A 22,953-nucleotide genomic window follows, 5' to 3' on the forward strand; every position below is an offset into this window, starting at 1 on the left:
CTTCTAAATTCTTTGACCTTTCAATACTATTTCTCGAGTTGCGTTGCACTGTATGTTTATCGGCGTTCTCAGCGTGCAATTTCCCGCTGCTCCTTTTTTGTAATCCAGTGCATTAATTCACAACACAAACATGACCATATGCTATGCTTTCTTTAAATGTGCTTCTCACCGCTGCCTTTCCACTCCACTGAACTTGGCAGTATCTATAGTATCGACAAGTTCATAGACCAAGCCGTCATGACATTAGTCGGGCAGCGGACTCAGGCGAGCGTCTCAGTGCGCGTTTTGAGAACATCGCAGACCGGGCGCCGTAGCAGAAATCTTCCTCGCGTCTGTGCTTGCTGCATACCCGAGTTGTAGCCGATGACTGCCGGTTTTATGTTTCGCGAGCCAAGCTTCACACAGCTTCTTGTCCTGCGGCTACGTGTGAATAAGGCCGACACCGGCCTCCGTTACGTGCGTCCGGCCCTGCGGCACCGAGCAGTAGCCTACCATGTTGCGCGCCTTCAAAGGCAGCCACTACCTATTGTAGTGCTTTCAAGCGTTGTAAAGGAGACACTCGAAGCGGGAAAATTTCGCCACTAAATGAAAACCGCAGCGTACGAGGGAATTTAAACTCGTTTTCAGCTCGCTTCGGCGCGCCCGAAGCAGCCGACGCGGCCGCTATGTCCACGTGATCCCTCCTAGCACGTCACGCCGACGGTGGCGCCAGCTTTTCCAGTGGTGGAGCTCGAGGCCAATACGCGCCCGGAACGGCGGGAAAAAGAAGAAAGCGCGCGCAAGCACGCAATTGCGCGGGAACATTTATCTCCCGCGCGAATTCGCCCGTATATATGCGTTTAAGCTGACGGCTATACACGCATGCGCCGCGAGATTCCCACGGGACTCGAGGGCAACCGACTCGAACGCAAAGGCTGCCTCACCGTCCAGCGAGTGGATCGGCGCGAATGTGCAAATGCCGAGGAGATATGCAAGCCGGCAACATTCGCTATAGCGGTAGCTGCTATAGTGACAGAGACACGGAAATAAATGTTTGTTCCGGTAACCCGTTTCTCGCCGCTGGCGACCGAGAATTATCGCTAAAGCAGTCGGGTGGATTAAGCCTGTTTCACATGATGCGATTTTCATCGCACCGGAAGTGCGATTTCCGTCGTTTGCGATGAAAATCGCAGTCGCAGTGCCGACCCCCCGATTTTCGGCTGCGACCAACCGGTTGGTCGCACAGTCGCACCGATCGCTGCGATTTACCGTCGAAATTGCGCGGAGAGCTGTCAACGGAGCTATTTCGCCGGTTTGTTTTGGAAAGTGGCGTCTCGCCCGACAAGTGCAATGCGCGGAGACGTGGATCGTCGAATTCGGTACGTACGCGAAGGGAGAATAAAAAACTTGTACCGCAGATTGCATTCTCCGATTTCTATGCGTTTGTTGGCACGCTACACAGCAAATGAAGTGCACTTTCACGTTTGCTTCGTACGCCTTTGCGAGTTGTCAGTGCTAGCTAGAGATGTTCGATCCCCAGCAGACGACGAGGTCGTCACAATTTTCTTTTGTTGAGTAGCATGGAAAAATCACGCTTACGGAGCAGCTTGAATTATTTCAACCTCGGCAAGGGCAAATGGCAAGACAGCAAAGTACCCGAAATTTCAACGTTGCGCTGAACGCGGTACCGTTCAGTTGCATTTTCTTGTCGGTTTTCAAGCATGAATTTCCCGATGCATCTTGAAAGCTCATCTTGCCTCTTATTAAATTTGACAGAGCAAAAGTGTAGGCTATCGTAATGAATTTGCTACGATAGCATTAAATCCGTGGCTCGAATAAAATATTACATGCACGTTAAGTTGCACCTCTTCTCTGGAGAATTTTTTTTTTCTTGCACAAAAACCAATAAACATTGACTATGTTGCGGAGTTTGTATCCTTATTGCATCTGTATGAACACTTGCTCTGCAAGGTAAACTGTACAGCTAGTAGATTAAGTAAATTGCTTGCTATAGTGGCACAGTGACAACGTACCCTCCTGCACAATCATGTAGAACTTGTGCAACAATGCAAAAAGCAGGCAAACGGCCTGTTCTTGCGGGGATAAAACAGTATAAAACGACACGCTGAAGAAAAGTAAATCAAAACTGTGCAGTGAAATCAGCCAGTACAAGCAGTTCTTGCACGTTCACAGCTGATCAAGTGTGCAGAAATATTCATGCCTTACATGTTTCTAGTAAGTTTCTAATAAGTTTGTGATCACATATATTAGTGTGTAAACCCATATAACGATATCCGCTGCGATTACTATCTTTATAAGTAATGAAATACCATGCTACTTGCAAGAACATATATCACCCGAGGATCTTAGAACAAATTTCTGCATTTCAACAATACACAATATGTGGTTTATTCAGTAAAGGACCACAAACTGGGCTTTTTTTGCAATGACAAATTTATTCCAAACTTTACTTGCATACAGGCAAGAAAAAAAATTATAGACAGAAATATTGTTCTTCAATTTCTTCACCTGCCACTGTGTCTATAGCATTCTGCTGCTAACACAAGGTGAGGGGTTGATTTGCCAGCCATGGAAGTCGCATTTCGATGGGAGTCGTAGGTGAAAAAAAAAAAGCTCTTGCACTTAGATTTAGTTCATCACCTTTTATTGAACCCTTAGACTTCAAAATACTATTGCATAGGGGGGCATGCTTATGAAAATCTAACACCAATAAAAAAGCAATAGAAAGCAGAGGGCAGAATTGTAAAACAACCATCTTTCGTGATAATTCGAGTGTGTAAATATTCATTGCATCAATATGTATTGTTCAACAGCACTGCACAAATAAGCATGATCAGGTATAGCAAGTACTGTGTCAGGAAGCTGGTTCTACAGATGTATAAATGTCAAGGCATGAATGCTCATACTACGTCGCACACATAGCACAAAGAAAACCTTTTTCAAGAGTTGTCCCTTCTGGCAGTTATGAGTGGGCCATAAGCAGCAGAAACTTTATCGCAGGACATTGTGTAATACCGCTTATGAAAGAGTGAAGAGGCCTTTAACAGCAGTACCTTATGCTGCTCTAATAAGAGGAACGATGAGCAAAAACATTTCTGGTACAGCACTTAAACAGTAACTTTCTGCAAGACAGAAAATTCCAGGTCAGAGTTGGAGGTACATTTGGCCCACACACACCAACAACACGGGCATACTACAAGAAACACTACAGCCTATGGTGTATTACAGTCTATGTGAAAGCTATCTTATACAGAAATCAAGAATGATGCAACAAGCCCTCGACAACACTGCAGACTTTCTTGGCCAGTCTGGCCTCTCGCTTTCTGATAAGTCAGCTCATATCGACGTCGGAAAAAAAGAAAAACTAGAATCAAGAACTACCCCAGATTGCACATTGTGATCCACATAGCTGGACAAGTATGCCCGCAAGTCAATGTCCACAAATCCTCAGCAAGTGTAAGCACATGACGGCAGAGCCAGCACGTGGGTGAAACAATTATGCAATGCCTGGACGCAACTTCCACACCTGGTGAAAAGAATAATCTCGAAATAATGGGGGTGGACGAGTGGATACTATAGAAAATCGCAGATGCTTTGCTTGTGTCCAAGGTATGGTACGGTATGAATTACCTGCAGCACACAAAAAAGACAACTCATCGAATACAGGCATCGGGTAGTAATAACAGGTCTTTCCAACTGTACCATGCTTGAAGACCTCTATGAGAAAGAGCTAACGAACAAGCACCTAGACAGAGTAGAATTGCTGCCTGCAGCACAAATTCTTTGTCTCAAGAGCTCAGAACCTCGTACCAAGATACTATGCCAGCTAGCATATGAGATGCAAAGACGACTACCCCTCCCTTCAGAAACACAACCTCGGGAGTACCTGAACTTGAAACACAACAGGCCCATACCGTGGAATATGGGGGTAAAGAATTAGGCCAGAAGACTATATGCAACTGCCAAAACCACAGGGGAGGTTGCTAATCATGAAGATGCAAGCAAACATAAGGCACATATAGTACACTGATCTGGCAATAGCAGTGTAACAGTAGTATGATACTACATAAAACTAAACCCCATATGAGTGAGTACCATTCCAGGTCATCCTACACCTAGAAAAGCTGAACTGAAAGCAATCAAAGCAGCACTTGTAGTGCAGATTACACCCTGCACAACACCCTGCATGGATTCACCAGAAACTGTCTGGGCCTGCACATCACACAACATTGTCAGGAAAATCAGATTGACACGTGACTTGCAAGCACATGGCCAGAAATTAAATTACAGGATACATAGCCATGCAAATATTCCAGGACACAAGCGAGCTTATAAGCCTGACATAATAACTGAAAACTAGAGTTTGTGTGTATTCATTATTAACTAAAGTGCAACAGATAGACAACAGACAAGAACGAAGCGCTATGTGTGTTCACTTCATTCCTGTCCATTGCTTTTCTGTTGCACTATAGTTAATGAATTCATAAGGCTGCACAGGAGAAGAATGATACCTCTGCCCAAGGGCCCGATCTCACATCCAAATCCACATGTGTGCACACACACGCACACAAATGTTGCAACAGTGCATAGCATGAAGCAGTATCAACAGGATGACACTAGATATGGATGAGGACTAACTTTCAACTGAGGTTCATTTGTAAAAATGTGGCGAGTTATACAAATTACCAGAAAAAGAAAGGACGACGAGCAAAACGAGAACAAGGTGAAAGCAGGAGCCAACGTCTCGACTAGTGGACTTGTCTTCTTCAAGGTCCACGTTTGGAAACGTTGGCTCCTACTTTCACCTTGTTCTCATGTTGCTCATCGTCTTGAATTTCCATCTCCTGCCTTCCCCGAGTTTTCCCCAGAAAAAGAAAGACATCTTTGAAAGATAGATAAAAATTGGTGCTTGATGCAGCCAAACATAAATAAAAATGCTACAGAAAGAAAACAGAGAAAAATTCCAAGTGCAGGAAAAAATCATTACAATTGCCAATCCTGCATGCCAGCACCTTTCAAGAAACACTGTTGTTATTCCAATAGATAGACTGACAGCTTGCTTATGCAAGCACATTCTTCCAGTTCCATGCCATTGGGGAAAAAAATGAGTTTCCTGGAAGGTAGCCACATGCACACTTGGTGATCACAATGTTTTTTTTTTCCCTGGACTTGTATATCTATATGTATTTTCTCCCTTTCCTGCTTTTATGTTTGGTTTCATCAAGCACTAGTCTTTATCAGGTTTTATTGTTGTACTACTTTGTGGTAACCTTTATAGATCATTGCATTTTCACAATAAACCTTTTAATTAGAAGTTAGCATAACCTGTTCTTACTGCTTCACACTGTACGTTCTTGCTACATTGGCCAAATAAAAGATTTTATAAGGTCTCATGAGGGCCATTAAAGTGACTTGTTGCAGTCTAAAAAAAATGAATAGCCTGGCTGCAAATGGCACCAGAGAACACATAGGACAAACAAGAAAACCGAGATGATCTAACAACCAAAGGTTTAATGTACACACCAAGTAAATGCTCGCTGACAAGCAATAGACTGAACATACACAAAAAGGAGAAGCAAAAATTCATGTGCGTTTCCTGACAGGAAATGCATCCATTCTAACGGAGGCCGTGATGACAAGATTAACACAGCATTTTTAGATCTACAGCTTCCGTAATTTCTCTAGGCAGCCGATCTGCACAGAATGCTTGCTTCTTCCTCTACAATGCATGCTCAGATGTGGAGAGTGCATTGCAGAGGAAGAAGCTAGCATTCTGTGGAGATCGGCTGCCTAGAGAAATTATGGATGCTGTAGATGCAAATACACTGGGAGAATCTTGTGACAGCATGGTCGCTGTTACACTTAGAGATGGATGCGTTTCCTGTTGGGATCTGTATGGACACACATCAGATCTTGCTTCTGCTTTTAGTGTGAATTTGATTTATTGATTGTCGAACAGCATTTACTCGGCATGTTCAATAAACTTTCATTTGTTAATACACCTCATGATTGTCTTGGTCTCTAGCAGAAAGGTGTTCATTCTTTTTACAGTGAAGCTGTGTATGCCTAGGCGAAACACTCATGGTCCGATCCCCAAAACCCTAGTGTAGGGGTATGAGCCATTGTTTAAGGGGGTGTGAGCCATTGCATTCGTCTTGCATGATGGACGGAGACATTTCGTGCTAGGTAGACATAGAAATGCTTATGCATTTCAAACATACATTTATCTGCGTATTATTGCAGGGAAGGGGCACAGAGAGGGATGGGGTTAAGACAAGATCATGATGTCATTATTATTTCGCAGCGAAGGTGTGGTGGGCCATTGGCTAGACCGATAGTGACGTCGTTTCTCTCTAGCAGCAGAGTGCGCGTGCAGCAGTCTCTCTCCGACTTCCCAAGAGGTTCGAAAATGTGTCCCTGTATTTAATTAAATGAAATGTGCAGCCGCGGTGTGTCACTTCGTAACTACAGTGCATAACTGAGTCATAAACATTATGATTAACGTATTACAAAACACAAGTGCGTAACATAATCCAGAAAGACTTTGATGGACCCGCTGGATTAACACAATGAACCACTCATTGCACTTTCCACGATGGTGATCTTGCAAAGTGCAATGTGTGGCATTCCAAACAAACAATGTGATAAACCCAAGCCAAACATGTGCATAACCTCATTAAGAAACACAGACATAACCAATAATATAGAAAGACTTGAATATAACCATTGGAATTAACTTAGTGATAAACACCGGGGCCGCACATTTCAGCTTCGCAGGTTTACCGTCTGTACAGGGTGCATGGGCAGTAACTTTTTCTGTTATTGTTTGTTAAGTATTGTATAATGTTGTGCCAGTAAAACATGTTGGGCTAGTTGGTGCAATGTATTGGTACTGCTTTTTTTCTTAATGTTGTGCCCTTCTTCCTTTTGTAACAACTTTTTTATTCCTCCTTGCATAATACTCCAACCTTGCAGCCTGCGAGGTATATAAATAAATAAGTACATAAGCACGTCATTCATTCATCTGCATACACCTCGCACCATTCCTTGCTCAACAAATGTCACTGTGTTGATGTCTCGCAGCATGCATCTACATTAACTGTCATTTGCGTTTCGGTATGGTTTCTGAACAGTGTAATGCATAAAGATTAAATGACATTAAGGTTGTGACTTATGCGGTGCATAAGCAAACCTTGCAAAAGATTACATGTTGGATTGTTGAAAGTAAGACGAAATGTATATATCGCAGTTACTTTAACCGCATTTAATTGACCACTTGACAAAAACTTCACTTCGCATAGATTCCAACACGTACACTGAATCTGCAGTTTTTTTTTTGCTTATTAATGTAGTTGTTACTGCATGGTCACATTGTAGATTTGAAAAGAAAGTTAAATAAATTTGTTTGTTGCAAAATAACAATATGTGTAGATCACTGCGATTGTAACACCAGAACTTGATACAAACATGCACACTATAGGATGCAAGCAAATGCTCAGGACAAACTCCAGAATGTTTGCATCCTGATACTTATGAAAGTGAACGGTTTCATTCCATGGCTGTCAAAAGAGGGAGAGAGAAAACTTAATTGTGTTCGTGGAACAAAAACGCATTTATAAGCTTAGACATATAGTCATTGTTTAAAGCTTTCGAAATGAATAATTATAGCTTGCTATCGACATTGAAGCAGCCTTTCGACAGCAAGAAAAGGAATCAGTTTTTCCAGCTCTGAACATTGAATTGCAGGAAATGCAAGCAGGCATAAAATTCTGCCAATATAATCTGTTTAGGAATACCAAATTGGAATAAACATTGAGGCTTGGATTTTTACTTTCTCTGGCTGAGCAATCTAGCTTGAAATGACTCCCATAAGCATGTCGTAGCAATGTTGATCTAATACAGGTTAAATGCATGACTAGCTTAAGAAATCTGGATTATTGCTATAAATTACAGTGAAGAAACTATAATATCTAATAACAATAATAATATAATAATAATATTTATTTCCACAAAACAGGCTAACCGTGAGAGGCGTGCGAGGCTGAGCAGAAAGCTGAAAAATTCTACGGCAAGTGCGAATGCCGCAGGCCTACGATCCTGCTTTATGAATAGCGCGTATTGATATGGTCTTCTTGTTAGAAGTTCCGAGTATACTACCAGCGCGAGACACGGGACAACAAAGTGGACGAGAAGCCTGTCTTTTAGAATGCTATGTTACAACGTACAGGTTTCTACAAAAGTGACGGTAACTGCTCGAAACATTTGATGCTTCGGCTTTTGCGCCTTTAGAAATATTTAGAGAGGGCTCCCATATATATATTCGCAGCGCAAGCACGGCGATGGACGAACCAGGATAGCGCTAAGGTTGAATATCACAACACAATTTTCATTCCACGTCGTAATCACACAGATCATTTGAGGCTTCGTTCAGTGGCACACGCGTGCTTTCGGGTTGGTGCTTCTTGTTGCGTTTGGCGTAAGAATATGGCTAGTAGCAGGCACCACATATGCGCAATCACGGGCAATATACACGCATCATTTCTTCGGAAGCTGGCGCTGAGCACGGGTAGCGCGAGGATCTTGTTGGGCTGACACGACGACTTCGTGGCAGCCGAATTCCGAATACTGCATATGCGGTGAGGGTAGCAATATGAACTGGTCGATAGGTCATCTTGGAGATTGTTGTAGCGCAGGCAGAACGAAACGGTCATAGAAGGCAGATGAGACAACACACGGCGCAGAACCACCTGCGAACAGCTGTTTACGTGCTCCATGTCGCACTGAACTACCGACACCGCCGTCGCGCACTCCAAGACAAATCTTAACTAACGTTTTTAAATTAGTAAACGTACATATTATTTGCTTGTAATCAAGAAAAGTCAATAATATCATACTGTAAACGTTTTATTCATTACAATAAAAGAATTATGCAGCGTGTGCCACGAAACCTGGCAGTAAGCAACCCTGGGCGTCGCACCAGTCGCATTGTTGAAATCGCAATCATGTGAAATGAGCCCTCTAAAAATCGCATTGCGACGCGTGCGACAGCACCGATTTTCGTCGTTGCAGTCGCAGCATGTGAAACAGCCTTTACGCGAAAGAACGTATAGAGAGAGAGAGAGAGAGAGAGAGAGAGAGAGAGAGGCCCGCAGGCTCAATGAGTGTGGCTGAAGTTGGGCAGTGGCCACGACACGGTGGTGTGACGAAGGGGCTTCCGAGCCAATTAGGCGGTGTCTAAATCCACGCCCTATATATAGCGACGGTTCCGTCTGAGTAACAGACGCACATTACGAAGACTGCGTGCTTTTGAAGGTTATATATGCGTCGAAACTAGTTGCTGAGCCAAAAACGCGTCACGGCTGATGTGTTGTAGATATTACCTACATATTTAGCTACACCTGCTGGCCCCGGGACCCATGATGTAATATTATTAGTGCTCATTTGCTAATACTGATAACATGGATGCATAGGCAAATAGTGCTGAACGACTGAATTTCCTTCAGAAAAAAAAAGAAAATACGTATTTCAACAGGACATAAAGAGCAGTATTGCCTTTTTTTATTATTATTTTTTAAAACTTGGCTAATGTAGAACTCACTGACCTTCACGCTGCTTTGCTTGCGTTATCTGCGGGAGTGTGGCGACAGCGCTACGAAGGCTTCGGGCTCAAGGCAGGCGGTAGCGGCCGGCAGAGCACGACCTCCGAGATCGGCGCCGCAGGTTAGGATGCCTACATAAGCGAACCCGTTGGTCGCAGAAGAATCGCGCAACTTCTGTCGCGATTTCTGTCTCCAAGTAAGTAACCTCTTGGCTTAATGTAAACGTTCCGTAGCTGTGTTTACAATCGCAATGCAACAATCCAGGTTTCATTTGTGCGTTAAACGCACCTTCAAAGCGACTAACTTAAATAAAAAAATCAAGTACGGCGTTTGACGTCCTAAAGCAACAACAGTGGGCGTTCGAGTCCAGCCAAACCAGTTCGGCTCGAGAGTAACGCTGCCGCTGCGACACCTGGTGCCAAACCAGCGACAGCCGGTGCACAGTAACAGAACGTCATAGCCACCTCAGCCCAGCGCGGCCAGTATAACCACGAACAGTAATAGTCAACCAGTCCGCCAGTACCGTTTAGGAATGCTAGGAACGACAACGAAGAGCTAGGGACCGACGTCACGCGTCCGTCAACACCTTCCGAGCCGAGAGAACCCGAAGCGAGCGAAACGGACGAGAGCGGGGCTGTGGACACATCTTAAAAAAGCGTGCCGCTTCTTCCGGCTGTCGCTAGGGCTCGGGTTTTGCCAGGGCAGTCGCGCGCGGGAGGGGGGCTCGACTATTTGCGTCCACCTTTTTTGTTCTTTTCTTACCGACGCTAACCACGCTATAACCGGCGGCGAAGACCCCGCGGGACTTCAAGAATTAGAGGCACGTGCCGAAGACTTCCACTATAGTTCTGGCAAGCCAAACAAGCGCTCCGTGGCCGCAGCACCCTTCGCTCCGGCGGGCTCGAAAAATGGTAGGTCCAAAAACGGCACGAGCGAAGGCGAAAGAAGAAACGGCTATTATTAATACCGGGAGGGGGGGGGGTGCAGTTTGGAGACAGCGAGGAGTTATCCGAAGCGCGCGAAACTGTCAACGGCTTCCGACAAGGAGCTCGCAGCAGAGCCTTTGGAGAGGACGGTGGTTGGAAGGCTAAACCGTCGAGAGGCACACCTCCGGGGGCAAAGACGGTCGAAGTTTCTAGAAAATAGGAATCGTAAGTTAAGTAGCATTAGTAAATTATACCTGAGGAGGCTGCAGTGAGAGAGAAAATACGGGGGGAGGGGGTGAATATAGGCGGCGACGCCTCCTTGGAGGTTCCTGCCCCAGCTGGCCGCGACGTCATGGGTTTAGGTCGCGTGCATATAAACTAGTTAGCTGAGTAAGTAAAGAATGACTGCACCGCATTATAAGAGAACGAAGTCCAAACTTAGCAACATATCGTGCGCCGTGAGCAACCCAAATACGAGAAGACACTTCGATATCCGCGACCTCACACTATCGTATCGGCACGAATATTGTACAAGTAGGAGTTTGGCCATCGTGTTCTGCAATAATTTACGCTTTCCCGCAATATAAAAGAAAAAAAAAGTGTTTCAAAGGTATAATAACCCTAACGTAACTAATCCTTGCAATTGTGTTCCATCAACACGTTAAAGGTGTAAGTGATAATCCGGTTTTCCTGATTAGGGCTCGAGGACCTTGCGTTCGTCTTGTGGCGGGCACCTACGAACGGGGTCGTTCGCTTCACTTACAGAAGTTCGGCTCCACCGCATGATGAGTGCTGCGCCGAAGAGCGCTTCCAGGAAAAAAAAAGAACATCGTGAAACATATGCGAGAGGTTAGCCTGCAGCAAGGGGTTTTCTCATGGTACTTCAGATTTGCATGGTCGTTCGGAAGACATCAAAGAAAGATGCGCATGCGCACATGCCTCCCAGGTCACGCAAGCAAACCAAACCAACATACTGGAAGCAATTTATATTGTTTGGCGCACTTCTCCCGTGGGAACACCGAGAATCGCATTCTCTGCGTGCAACACACAGGGAAACCACCAGCGCCGCCATGGTCAAAGTACGTCTGGAAACTGAACACGTGTCGATCATATTGCACGGGCGCACACGTAGTGCATATACGGCTCAGTTTCGCCAGTGCTGACAAATGTGGTGTCACCTAACAACGGTTCGGCCGCAATCAAGGTTTCCCGTGCCTTATATATAGACAGGCAGTGCCTTGAAAGGTTTGTCGGAATGTGCAGGCTGTTTATTCGCCAAATGTGAGCGTAGAATAAAGTTTGCAGCGAAATAATAACGCATCGCAAAGAAAGGCAAAACACGGATGTACAGAAAACAAAATCAAATTATGCGGTCTTACGTGCCAAAACCACGATCTAATTATGAGGCGTGACGTAGTAGGGGGACTCCAAAATAACTTGGACCGCCTGAGGTTCTTTCACGTGCACCTTAAACTCTAAGTACTCGGGTCTTTTTGCATTTCGCCGCCCATCGAAATGCGGCCGCCGTGGCCGGGATGCGATCCGGCGACTTCGTGCTTATCAGTCCAACACCACAGCCTTAAGTTAAGCAACCACGGCGGGTGTAATGTACAGAGAGGAACCCCACAGTACAAAAGCAGTCCCCGGTTTCGTTAAGAGTTCTTCACTCTACCGCGAGGCTGCCGTGCGGCGAAGCCTCTTCGCAGCGCCCACAACGATGGTGAAGCGCGACTCCATTTGCATCTCTCTCTCTCACACACACACACACACACACACACACACACACACACACACACACACACACACACACACACGCATACACGCACGCACGCACACACACACACACACACAATGAACCACACCCACCAGGCGCAGCACTCCAAAGACGTAAAAATGTATTCGATAATTGACCTGTCGCAGCAAGCATCGCCAGTGCCAGCACAGGGCAGCCAGCTGGTACTTAAAGTAGCTAACCTCCCTGTCTTTCCCCCGCTTTTGTCTCTCTCTCTCTCTCTCTCTTGCTGCTAGGGCGTCCCGTCGCACTTGTCGCAGCAATGCACTCCCCCTCCCCCGGGGCGCACTCGGTGGAGCCACTATTTTTTCACCTATCTTTCCACGCAGTAAACCCTCTCCCCGATAAACGATTTATTCCAACACGCGATTCGAACCTAGAACGTCGAAGTCATGAGTGCAATGCGGCGCCACGAAACCAGAAGGGACGGTCTACTATTGCACAGGCTCTGTATCGGCTCCTGTTGCCCCGTCACTATAATGCCGCGACTGCAGGGAAGGCCCCATTCATTATAGTGACTTCCTAAAATTAAATAATTAGTACACTAATTAAGTTATAACTCAAATATTATTTCACTTTTTTTTCATTTTTGTGCTAACGTACGCTTCATTACCATACAATAAAAAGAAGTAAAGTTGTTCTAATTGTCCTTGATGTCGAACTGTTGATTGCGTATTAAGGGGATAAATACAGCTTCGCAATTACGTAGGAGTCTCACCTGTGCGGAACGGAAGCCTCTTTCGATAGCGCACAAGCATCACCGGTTCCCGGTCGGGAGAAAACGAGCGTCCCAATTCGGCGACGAGCCAAACCGTGCCAGACCGGACGTAATCCGCGAGCGAAGCCAAGTCCAACATCAGCCTTCACAGCGAGAGGATTTTAAAAAAAAAGAAAAAATACGTCGAGGTACAGCGGCGACGGCGATCCAAACGGTTGTAGAACTGCTTCTAACCGAGGCTCCCAGAGGAAGTGAACGGATAAAACTTATTTCCTAGCAGCGAAAAGGGCGCGACTCGAAACGAGGGTGCGCTTTGAGAAACGCAAAACCTCTACGCGTACACTTTTGTTTACGTATACAGTCGATGAGCCATTGGTGACTAAAACGACGCGCCGCAGTGGGGTGCGTGCCAGAGGCTTCTATGGGCGGCCCGTCTAAACTTCCGCGCCGCTTCCTCCTCCTCTCATACTCGGCCATTGCAGGCGGTGGCTGCAACGCACGCACAATGCGGTAGTGCCGATACAGTTGAATCCCGCCACAACGAATACCGCCACAACGAAATTTCCGCGACAACGAATAATTTTTTATTCCCCGCGAGTATCCTATAAGAATTAATGGCCTAAATTTCTCTGCACAACGAACCATTTTTGCAGAGCGTTTCCGCTTCAACGAAATTTTCGCGTTCAAAATCGAAACCGAAACTAGTTTTATTGGCGAGAAGTCCAAGTCAAATCCAAAGCCACATTAAGCATGAAATCACGTGATTGCAGTTCCGCCATTTTGGCTTTGTGTCGTGGTCGCGTTGTTCACTCGCTGCCTTTCTCTTCGACAACGACGAGTTTTCATCCGCAGGACACGATGGCAACGCAAGTGAAAAAACGCAAAACTCTTTCCCTTGAGCAAAAAGCTCAAATAATCGCCCAAGCAGAAAGCGGAAGGAAGAAAGCGGCAATTGCTGAAGACTTCGGAATTCCTGCAAGTTCGCTGTCAACGATTCTAGGCAATAAGGACAGCGTGAGAATGGCACTTGCTTCAGGCACATCCTCGAAGCACAAAAAGGTGACGCGGCCCCTCCATGAAGAGTTGGACAAAGCAGTGCATGCGTGGTTTGTGGAAGCACGAGCCAGCAACGTCCCCCTGTCCGGAAGCATCGTCCAGCAGAAAGCCTTGAACTATGCATGCCTACTTGGCATTGATGATTTTAAAGCCAGCATTGGCTGGCTAAACCGTTTCAAGGCCCGCCATAACATCGTTGGAAAAGTGTTGTGCGGCGAGTCAATGTCAGCAGACGTGGACGGAGCAGCTGCTTGGAAGGCGAGTAACATGGCCGGAATTTTAAGCAACTTCGCGCCTGCAGACATTTACAACGCCGACGAGACCGGGCTATTCTACGAGATGTTGCCGGCTAGGACGCTCGACTTCAAGGGGCAGCGCTGTCACGGCGGCAAACGTACAGGAAGCGCCGGCTGCGGCAACCGCCGTACAGGTGATGGACGCTTTTGATGTCATCAGGAATTTCGTTGCTGTCCGAGACGACGATGTTGCAATGGGTTTGCTGACCGAGTGCGAAAATCGCGTGACGGCGTTGCTCGCCGTGAAGCGTAAGCAAACCAAGCTTACAGATTTTTGGCATTAAACGCCTTTGCTGCTGCTTGGGCAATTCTTTCTGCGTTTCACGTCAAATTTTTGCGATAACGAAGTTCCGCGAGAACGAATTTTTTTTCGTGCACCGTGAATTTCGTTATAGCGGGATTCAACTGTAATGCGCCGTGAAACCCCTGCAACGCCGCTTCTTTCCCCGCTTTATTTTTTTTTTTTCCCGGCGCACATCGCGATATTTAACTAACGGCGCGTAGATAAAGGTCACGTGGCTCGGGTGACACTGTCTCCTTCGCGACCTTTTAGGCGCCGAACGGGTGGCGCGGGCCATTTATCACACCTCGCCCGCTCACGCGCGAGCTTTTTATCGGGGAGATTTCGCGCTACCGCGGTTTTGTCTAATCTATGCGGTCATTTGGCCGGCCAGTCCGCCGAGGTGGGAACAAAAAGAACAAAGTTCGCTCGGTTTAAACTGGTGTTGCAATGGTGCTACGCGAAGGATTCGGCTTCTGTAACGCATCCCTATTGTGGAGCAAAGCCCACAGTATATCATTGTACCTGGGAGTGCCCACACCCTCCGGACTACTCCCCTATTCCTTCACCTTCCCCTTCCTCCTGGGAGACTGCGCTGACCAGCTCAGACCCGCAAGAGCAGCGACGGCTGACCCGGCGGGCACGCGGAGTGGCGCGAGCCAATGGGGCCCTGAACTAAGGGCTCCACCCTTGCGAGGAAGTCGCCCAATCTCATGATAAATAAATGTTTTCTTTCTCTCTCTCTCTCTGTAACGCAGGACGCGTTCACCGCTCTGCCGCTCGGCGCGCCGCTTCTCCTGCAGCGAAAGCGGGGCCTCCGCTTTGCGCCTCTCATCGCCCTCCGTGAGACGGCGTAACGGGAGGGTTAGTAGGGCACAATGGGCGAGCCCTCCCTCTTTCCTCCCCTGGAGCAGACAACCAGGTTGTCCTGGTGTATATACAGTGGCGCCACAGAAGTAAACGAAGACGGTTCAGACACTCGGGACACGAGCCAGGCGTGTCAGTCAATCATCACTGATCGGGTGAAACGACCATTGACGTTCTCTGCACAGTGAACGTTTTGCTAAGAAGGAGCTCAAGCCTAGGAGCCAAGGAGGAAAACGATTCGCGTTAGTTGGTCAATGTGCACGCAGATGTTTTTCCCCTTTTTTTTTTCGCTTCGCCCTCCACTCCGCATCTGATGCGACGCTTCAGAAACATCTCCAACATGAGCCGCGGAGAAAACTGGCGCGTGCCGCTGCTTATGAAACTTTTCAAACGAGTTGGTTATGAAAATAAGCAAATCGTTGCTACGCGACTCGCATGCGCCAATGGTCTCAAAGCGCTATAACTGTCGCGAGGGCACGAGAGCTGCAAGGTCGACAATGTATACACATAATTACTCAGTCGTTCCGCATACCCACGGATACACGAACCCGACTAAATCGGAGGCGGCGAGTCGGCATGTGTCGGGCCGAAATTTGACCGTTCGGTTCGTGGGAACGCCAGCGAGTCGTGGGTTGGATGGAGACAGCTTGCGACTGCGAGGGACGAAGTGACTCGGTCGACCCGCTCGGCTAAATTCGGGATGGCCCGAGTCGGCCCGAATTCTGGCTCGCGACTCGCTGCGCTCCGTCGTTTCTGTGTAAAAACGAAACTCACGTATACGGGACCTCGATTTGCGAGACCGATGTTTCGCCGACGAGAATAACGCGGTTCGCCAAGAAAAGCAACGGCGTCCGCTGCAGTGATCCCATGGACGGTATACCTAACTCTCTGCCGTCAGCTCCCTCATGTGCGTGTGAACTTCCCTTCCCTATGCACCAAATATGCTACTCCATCAACCCACCCCTCTACGTATCACATGGTCAGCCGAACTTTAATTTTTGCTTTCAATGTCGACTACGATAATGGTTGCCCCGCTTGCTGTTGTTGTTGTTGTTGTTGTTGTCCTGGGTGGCCGTGGCACATACCCACAGTGGGGGATTGGCCAAGAATCGGGCGGTTTAATTAGGTGCCTAAAATAATCCCTCTAATACACACCCCTACATCCTGTGTTTCTTCTTTCTTTACTCAGAAACCCTGTAAAGGCCCATTCCGGGCATTACGCCTGCCATTTTACCTTACATCCTTCGTCGTGCTGTTCTTGGCTTCTTCTCAATCTCAATTATTTAACCTTGAACTCTCCGTCGAATAGGTTAAGTAGAGGTAAAATGAAATTATTGTGCGCTCTACAAGGATACCACTATCCGCCGCGGTAGCGTTATGCATGAGCTAGAGGCCCCATTTCGATGCAGGCGAAATTTTTAAAGAATTCGAGCAGAAACTCCACGTGTGTCCCGTGTTCTCGCCACGTAGCTCGTGTTGAAGTGAGCGGCAGCAAGAAGGTGAATTCTCTCGCTGCTGCGGGCGCTATCTTGAAAACGATCGTCTTATACGGGACGGACGGGTGGTTTTTCTCGTTGGGTAAGCATAGAAATGCTTACGCACTTAAAACGCCCGTTTGCTCACACTTAGGTACACGTTAAAGAACCCCCAGACGGTCAAAATTCCTCCGCGGAGCCCCATGCTACGGCGTGCCCCATAATTAGGTTGCAGTTTTAGCACGCAAAATCACACAACTGTCTTTAGGGATAGCGGTACGCTGCCGGTCATGATTTGGAAACAGCGCTGAGCGCTAAATCCGAAAAAATAACGTAGGCACGAAAGAGCCACAGCGCATGCGCAGTTGTAGAACAAGCAACGACACCCCCCCCCCACCCCCCCACCCCGCACCCCGCACTTCGTCCTCTTCCCAAAGCAATGTTCTTGCCTCTTATTCCGGCCACGGCGGCCGCATTTCGATGGGGGTGAAATGCGAAAACCCCCGTGTACTTAGATTTAGGTGCACGTTAAAGAACCCCAGGTGGTCTAAATTTCCGGAGTACTCCACTACGGCGTGCCTCATAATCAGAAAGTGGTTTTGGCACGTAAAACCCAATTATCAATTGCCTCTTATTAACCACCATACGACGCGCTAAAACTCCCCGCAGGGACGGCGATGCCTTTACTGGTACGAACCTCGCTCGCGTCACCTTAGAAATGAAACGGTGCCTAGACCACTATAGCAATAACCGGAATAACGCTGCGTCCTTACACAGAAACAGCCGCAGGTATACGAACAACACGCCCAGTCGGTATGCAACGCGATCAGATCGATCAATTATCATCGGCCACCTTCGGAAGCCGGAGCGAAGGGCGTTTCGTTGCAAAGCCCTCGCGACATTGACATGTCCACGCCGCCAGGAGATCGACGAGATAGGCTGATAAAGACGGACGGAGAACAAAGGAAAAAAAGAATGCGCTGACGTCAGGGGCGAGTACTTTAGATAGGAAAGCACTTCGGGATACAATAGACTACGCCCTACGAGGAGCTTATGCCACAAGTATACGACCCAAGATATAGGACATACGCGTTCAGTACATGAGTATCTCCTCGTACGAAAGAACACATCAGTTCGCAGCTCAATCGCGAAAAACCACCGGAGTTTTATCTTCCATTGCGCGCTGAGAGAGTGAAAAGAGCGCAGTCCGCAAAAGACGCCACAATAGACACTGCTTACTGCCATACACTGACGCCAACGGAATGACGAAGCAAATTTGGCGGCCCGCCGGCATTGAAGCGCTATATAATATATAATAATATAATATATGGGGTTTTACGTGCCAAAACCACTTTCTGATTATGAGGCACGCCGTAGTGGGGGACTCCGGAAATTTTGACCACCTGGGGTTCTTTAACGTGCACCTAAATCTAAGTACACGGGGGTTTTCGCATTTCGCCCCCACCGAAATGCGGCCGCCGTGGCCAGGATTCGATCCCGCGACCTCGTGCTCAGCAGCCTAACACCATAGCCACTGAGCAACCACGGCGGGTGATTGAAGCGCCAGGCCAACGCCGCAGACAGCAAGGAGATAACGCAAGCTGCTCGCAGGGCCGGACCGGCGGTGGCCTCGGAGACGTGTCGAAAGGCGTGGGGGAGGGGGGGGGGGGGCGACATCGACGACACAGGCGCTCTTTTGCCAGCCAGTTTGGGTTTCAAGGAGCCCGCCAAGGGGAACTAATTGTTCGCGTAGCTCCCACATGAACTCCGCTGTTCGAAATTTGATCGTTGGGATAGGTAGCGTCGAGGACGGGCCCCGAAGGACTCATTTGCTGCAGCCGCCTATTGTTGATAATTAGAAAGTTAATTACCGTACACGTAAGTGCGGCAATTGCTCTGTATCTGGAGGCCGCCAATGTGTACACTCGAATGGTAAACATAACGTTACCGTGATTTATATTCTTCTAATTTTGAAATTTTGGTGCAGCTAAAAAAACACCCTGTATACAATGAAATGTTATTTCATTTATAGCTTAATTAGTATAGTTAATAGTTTCGTAACTGGTTATCTAAAATATCGAGAGCAAACTTCACTCCAGCACATGGAGAAAGCAACTATAAATTTTCCTTCAAATTTCGCGCACTTAGGTCGGCATTTCGAGGCATAAAGCTCAGCGCAGCATAATGGTAAGCCGGGGCATTACAGGTTTAGGCCTGCATACGTATATATACATAAAAGACAACGTCCTCGCCGACCCCTTCCGAGTGTGTTCCCGCAATGCACCTCTGCTTGAGGCAGAGACCGCCGCGCAGGCAGCGTTTCCGTCCGCGTCCCCCCCCCCCACCCCCCCCACCCTTTTTCTGTTCGGTTGACGGCGTAAACAAAGGCGCAAACACGCGAACACACACAAGCGAGAAAAAAGTTTTTTTTCCCGTTCACACGTCAGCGGTCGCGTTTTAGTCATCCGGGCGCCTCTGCCGCTGACAACACCGGCGGCGCGAAAGCTGCCGCGCGGATTCCCAGCGCTTAGTCAACGCTACGTGCAGGCGAACGAGAGAATGTGTGACTCACAAGCTAGGCGCGACAGAGAAAAATGCGGCCCCAACGAAGAAGAGTCCACGGGGGGGTCTCTGCACTAACATATAACCTCTCGCACACCGGACCAGCCGGCCACAGCGAAGCTGGAGAACAATAATCATTCGGCACCGGTAATATATCATTGTAGACAGCGCGTTAGTTGCTTAAGTGAAATCCACGCGAAAGTGGGCTAGGTTGCGGAATATTCTCAAAATGTGAGCTCGCTATGCCCCTGGGATCAGATGCTAGAGAGAGAGAGAGAGAGGACAAATGAAAAACAGGGAGATTATATAACCAGCCCTTATGAAAATGGTTATGTCCTTTATGTTTACTGTATGTTTCCCGCAGTTCACATGAGGAAATATCCTTTATGTTTCCTCCATGTTGAAATTTGGCCACTGCTTTTATGTTTCCTTCGTGTGTCCTCCCTTTATGTATCCCTTATGTTACCGTACTTTATGTTTCCTCCATGTTGAAATTTGGCCACTGCTTTTATGTTTCCTTCGTGTGTCCTCCCTTTATGTATCCCTTATGTTACCGTACTTTATGTTTCCTCCATGTTGAAATTTGGCCACTGCTTTTATGTTTCCTTCGTGTGTCCTACCTTTATGCATCCTTTATGTGGCCGCAGTGACTAAATCCTGTATTTTACGTAGACATGCATAGATGAAGAGTTCCGTGTACACATTTTATATTTATAAATTTTTCCTGAGTTAAAAAGTTTTGCATTGGTTTTCATTGTAAGGTTACTGTTCCCTACATGATGCAGCGCATGGATTGAAACTCTGTTATGGCACAGAAATTCATGACAATTTGTTCTAAAATTGCAAACTAATTAGCCTTCATAGATTATTTCAGTATAACACTTGGAGAACCACTGTACGTTCCTCACTGCAGTGCTGCTGTTCTAGTTATGTCTTTGTGACTAATATAATATGTAATGTTTGGATGGAAAGATCAGGTTGGATCAGTGCTTGCACTTTTAAAAGAAAGTTTTGACTATACTTTGCAAAAGTTTGTCTGAAACTACGAACAGTTTATTGGACTATCTGAATGTTACTTCAGTTTGCCACGTCTGCTCACAGCAGACCTCTGGAATGTGTTGCTTGGGTGAGAGCTCACAAGGCACCTGAAAAACAAAACAAAAGCCAATCTTTTTCACTTATTCAAAAATATTCATTTAAGCAAGAACAGCCTGGCCTGTATGCACACAGCGAAGAAACGTGGAGAAGTCAAAAACAGATCATAAAAACATCAGGGCAACACAGAAGCTTTTAACTAATTGTTTGAAAGAGACTGACCTGCCAGTCCATTCAGGTATTAAATTGCTCACAAATTTTTTTAAACATTTCTGCAGCAGCTGCTAAGTAGTACATGACCTATAGGAGTAGGCAACTGGCCAACAAATCTTTGTGTGCCTGCTTGTACAGATGTCTCGTAGTTATATCTCAAGTGGTTACACTGTTATATGGTAAAATTCAGGCGGGAATAAAACCAGCCGCAAACATCAGACTACATGGGAAATTATCACCAAAACTTAAAGATCTAGTAAATCAAATGACCAATCGATTACGAAGGGTCTAAAACCTAGACCGCGATTTTGTAGCGATCCCTTTTCCGATGCTACTCCTTTGCTCATTGATCTGACCGACATTCCGCTATCGTTATCAACTATAACAGCCAGCCGTGAAAGGTGGGTTATAAGAGTGGCAAACATCGAGCGCAAAGCATCGCAAGCAAATCGCATCCCTTATTGGGCAGTGCTACAAACCACTGTCTTTAAAAATCGCAGGAACTCACATCCCGTTCTTCGGATGAAAATATTAATGAAAACGAGCGTCTGATTGAGATGCCTCGATTAAAAAGAAATTTCGCTGTTGTAATGTCGGTCTACATTTGCCCTACAATATAGAAGACAAATACACGAGCACGTCGAAGAACACAAACAATGCAGACAAGTTCTCGCGAAGCTGCACTTCAATCTGAACACTATCAATAAAGTAATCTTCACACAAGCTAATACCTGTTCAAGTGTCAAACATCGCAGTCGCGTGCCAACTCGCGATGCCCGTGACACATCGACATCCATTACAAACGTAACTTGCGGAAATTCATATCTACGGAAGAATTTCTTGCCGGGAAACTACCGAGAAAACAGTAACTTTCAGCGTTTAGGTAAATATTTGCCCATTAAGTCCCAACAATCGGCGGTGGTAGCACATCACTCCATAAAGCAAGTAAGCGGTAAGAAATGATACATTTCACGGAAACTCCCCTCGTGAAACACTTTGCTAAATGTGCACAGCAACATGGTCAACGTACGCTCAGAAAGTGTTCTGTTGTCGTTCCACAAAGCTTACTACATGAACCAAAAGCTGCGAGAATGCGCGCAAGCGTCAGATCTGCTTACCTTCAATGTGGTCAGCAAACGGCTTCTTCGTCTCGCAGGCACCACGCGGCGACACTCTTTCCAGCGCGAACACTGTTGAATCGCCGATGAACACCAGCGCACGAAAGCACAACTGTCAACAAATTCTTTCACGCACCATAATTCGAAGCCACAGTATCAGGTATTCCACGAGCGAACGCGGACAGGCGAGAACAAAGGCCGCTCGGACGGGCGCTACACAAGACACTGGCGTATCACACGAAACATAAGACGAACTAATGGCGTTACACGAGTCCAGAGGTTTCCTGATGGTTAATGCACACGGTACGGATCACAGTTTGTTTAGGCACTTCGAAAATATGATTAAATTACTGTGTAACGAACACTCTCACCGCTCACAGCAAAACAACGTGACCCAGCTCACCGTCAACCGTTACACTGCGGCAGCGCCGCACTGCGGTTAAAACGTGAATTTAGCCTCCGAGATCTACATTTTTCTTTAGGGCGTGAATTTTGGAGAAGCACGGCCTTCGAGATTTAAAAACGTCGTTGCTGGAAGGAAGGCTGGTATTTAAACACAAATTATTGATTTTAAAGTGTCTTGGTGCGCTGCCTTGTTTTTTTAAAGTATATGCAGAGATTTTAGACGAACTATGCGCGAACGCTTGTCCTGTGGTTTGTCGGCGGACACGAGCCAATCAGCGCGCATCATGTGCTCTTCCGTCGCTTGGAATGACGCACGGTGTGCGGGCAGCCGCGAGAGCTGTGACGCCTACCGATCAGAAATTCGGAATTGCCACACATATACACGCTTCTTATGGTGCCCAGTGGCGTGTTTTTGAGAATGTCAGGCTTTATCTTGCATAGGTGGCACCATATTTGCTCGTAGCGTAAGGAATGAAGGCGACAAAATGTGGCGATAGCTGGCTTGCAGCGGCAGCGGAACTTCGGCCAAAGTGAAACAGGCGTACTGCTTG

The 22,953-nt window shown here is 46.9% G+C and overlaps 1 protein-coding gene across 2 annotated transcripts in view; it reads right to left on the bottom strand.

Annotated features, from left to right (window-relative positions):
• Positions 1-22,953, bottom strand: part of step (cytohesin steppke) — a 100,300-nt gene that overhangs the window by 42,909 nt on the left and 34,438 nt on the right. The window contains exon 1 of one of the 2 annotated variants that reach the window (XM_065455894.1): positions 13,036-13,165. The exons of the other annotated variant lie outside the window; for it this stretch is intronic. Coding sequence (XP_065311966.1) covers positions 13,036-13,075 — 40 coding nt within the window. The 5' untranslated portion in view covers positions 13,076-13,165. Of the gene's footprint in view, positions 1-13,035; positions 13,166-22,953 lie in introns of those variants that run through there. 2 annotated transcript variants of the gene reach the window in all.

The sequence above is a fragment of the Dermacentor albipictus genome, chromosome 8 (genome assembly GCF_038994185.2).
Source record: "Dermacentor albipictus isolate Rhodes 1998 colony chromosome 8, USDA_Dalb.pri_finalv2, whole genome shotgun sequence".
Lineage (NCBI taxonomy): Eukaryota > Metazoa > Arthropoda > Arachnida > Ixodida > Ixodidae > Dermacentor > Dermacentor albipictus.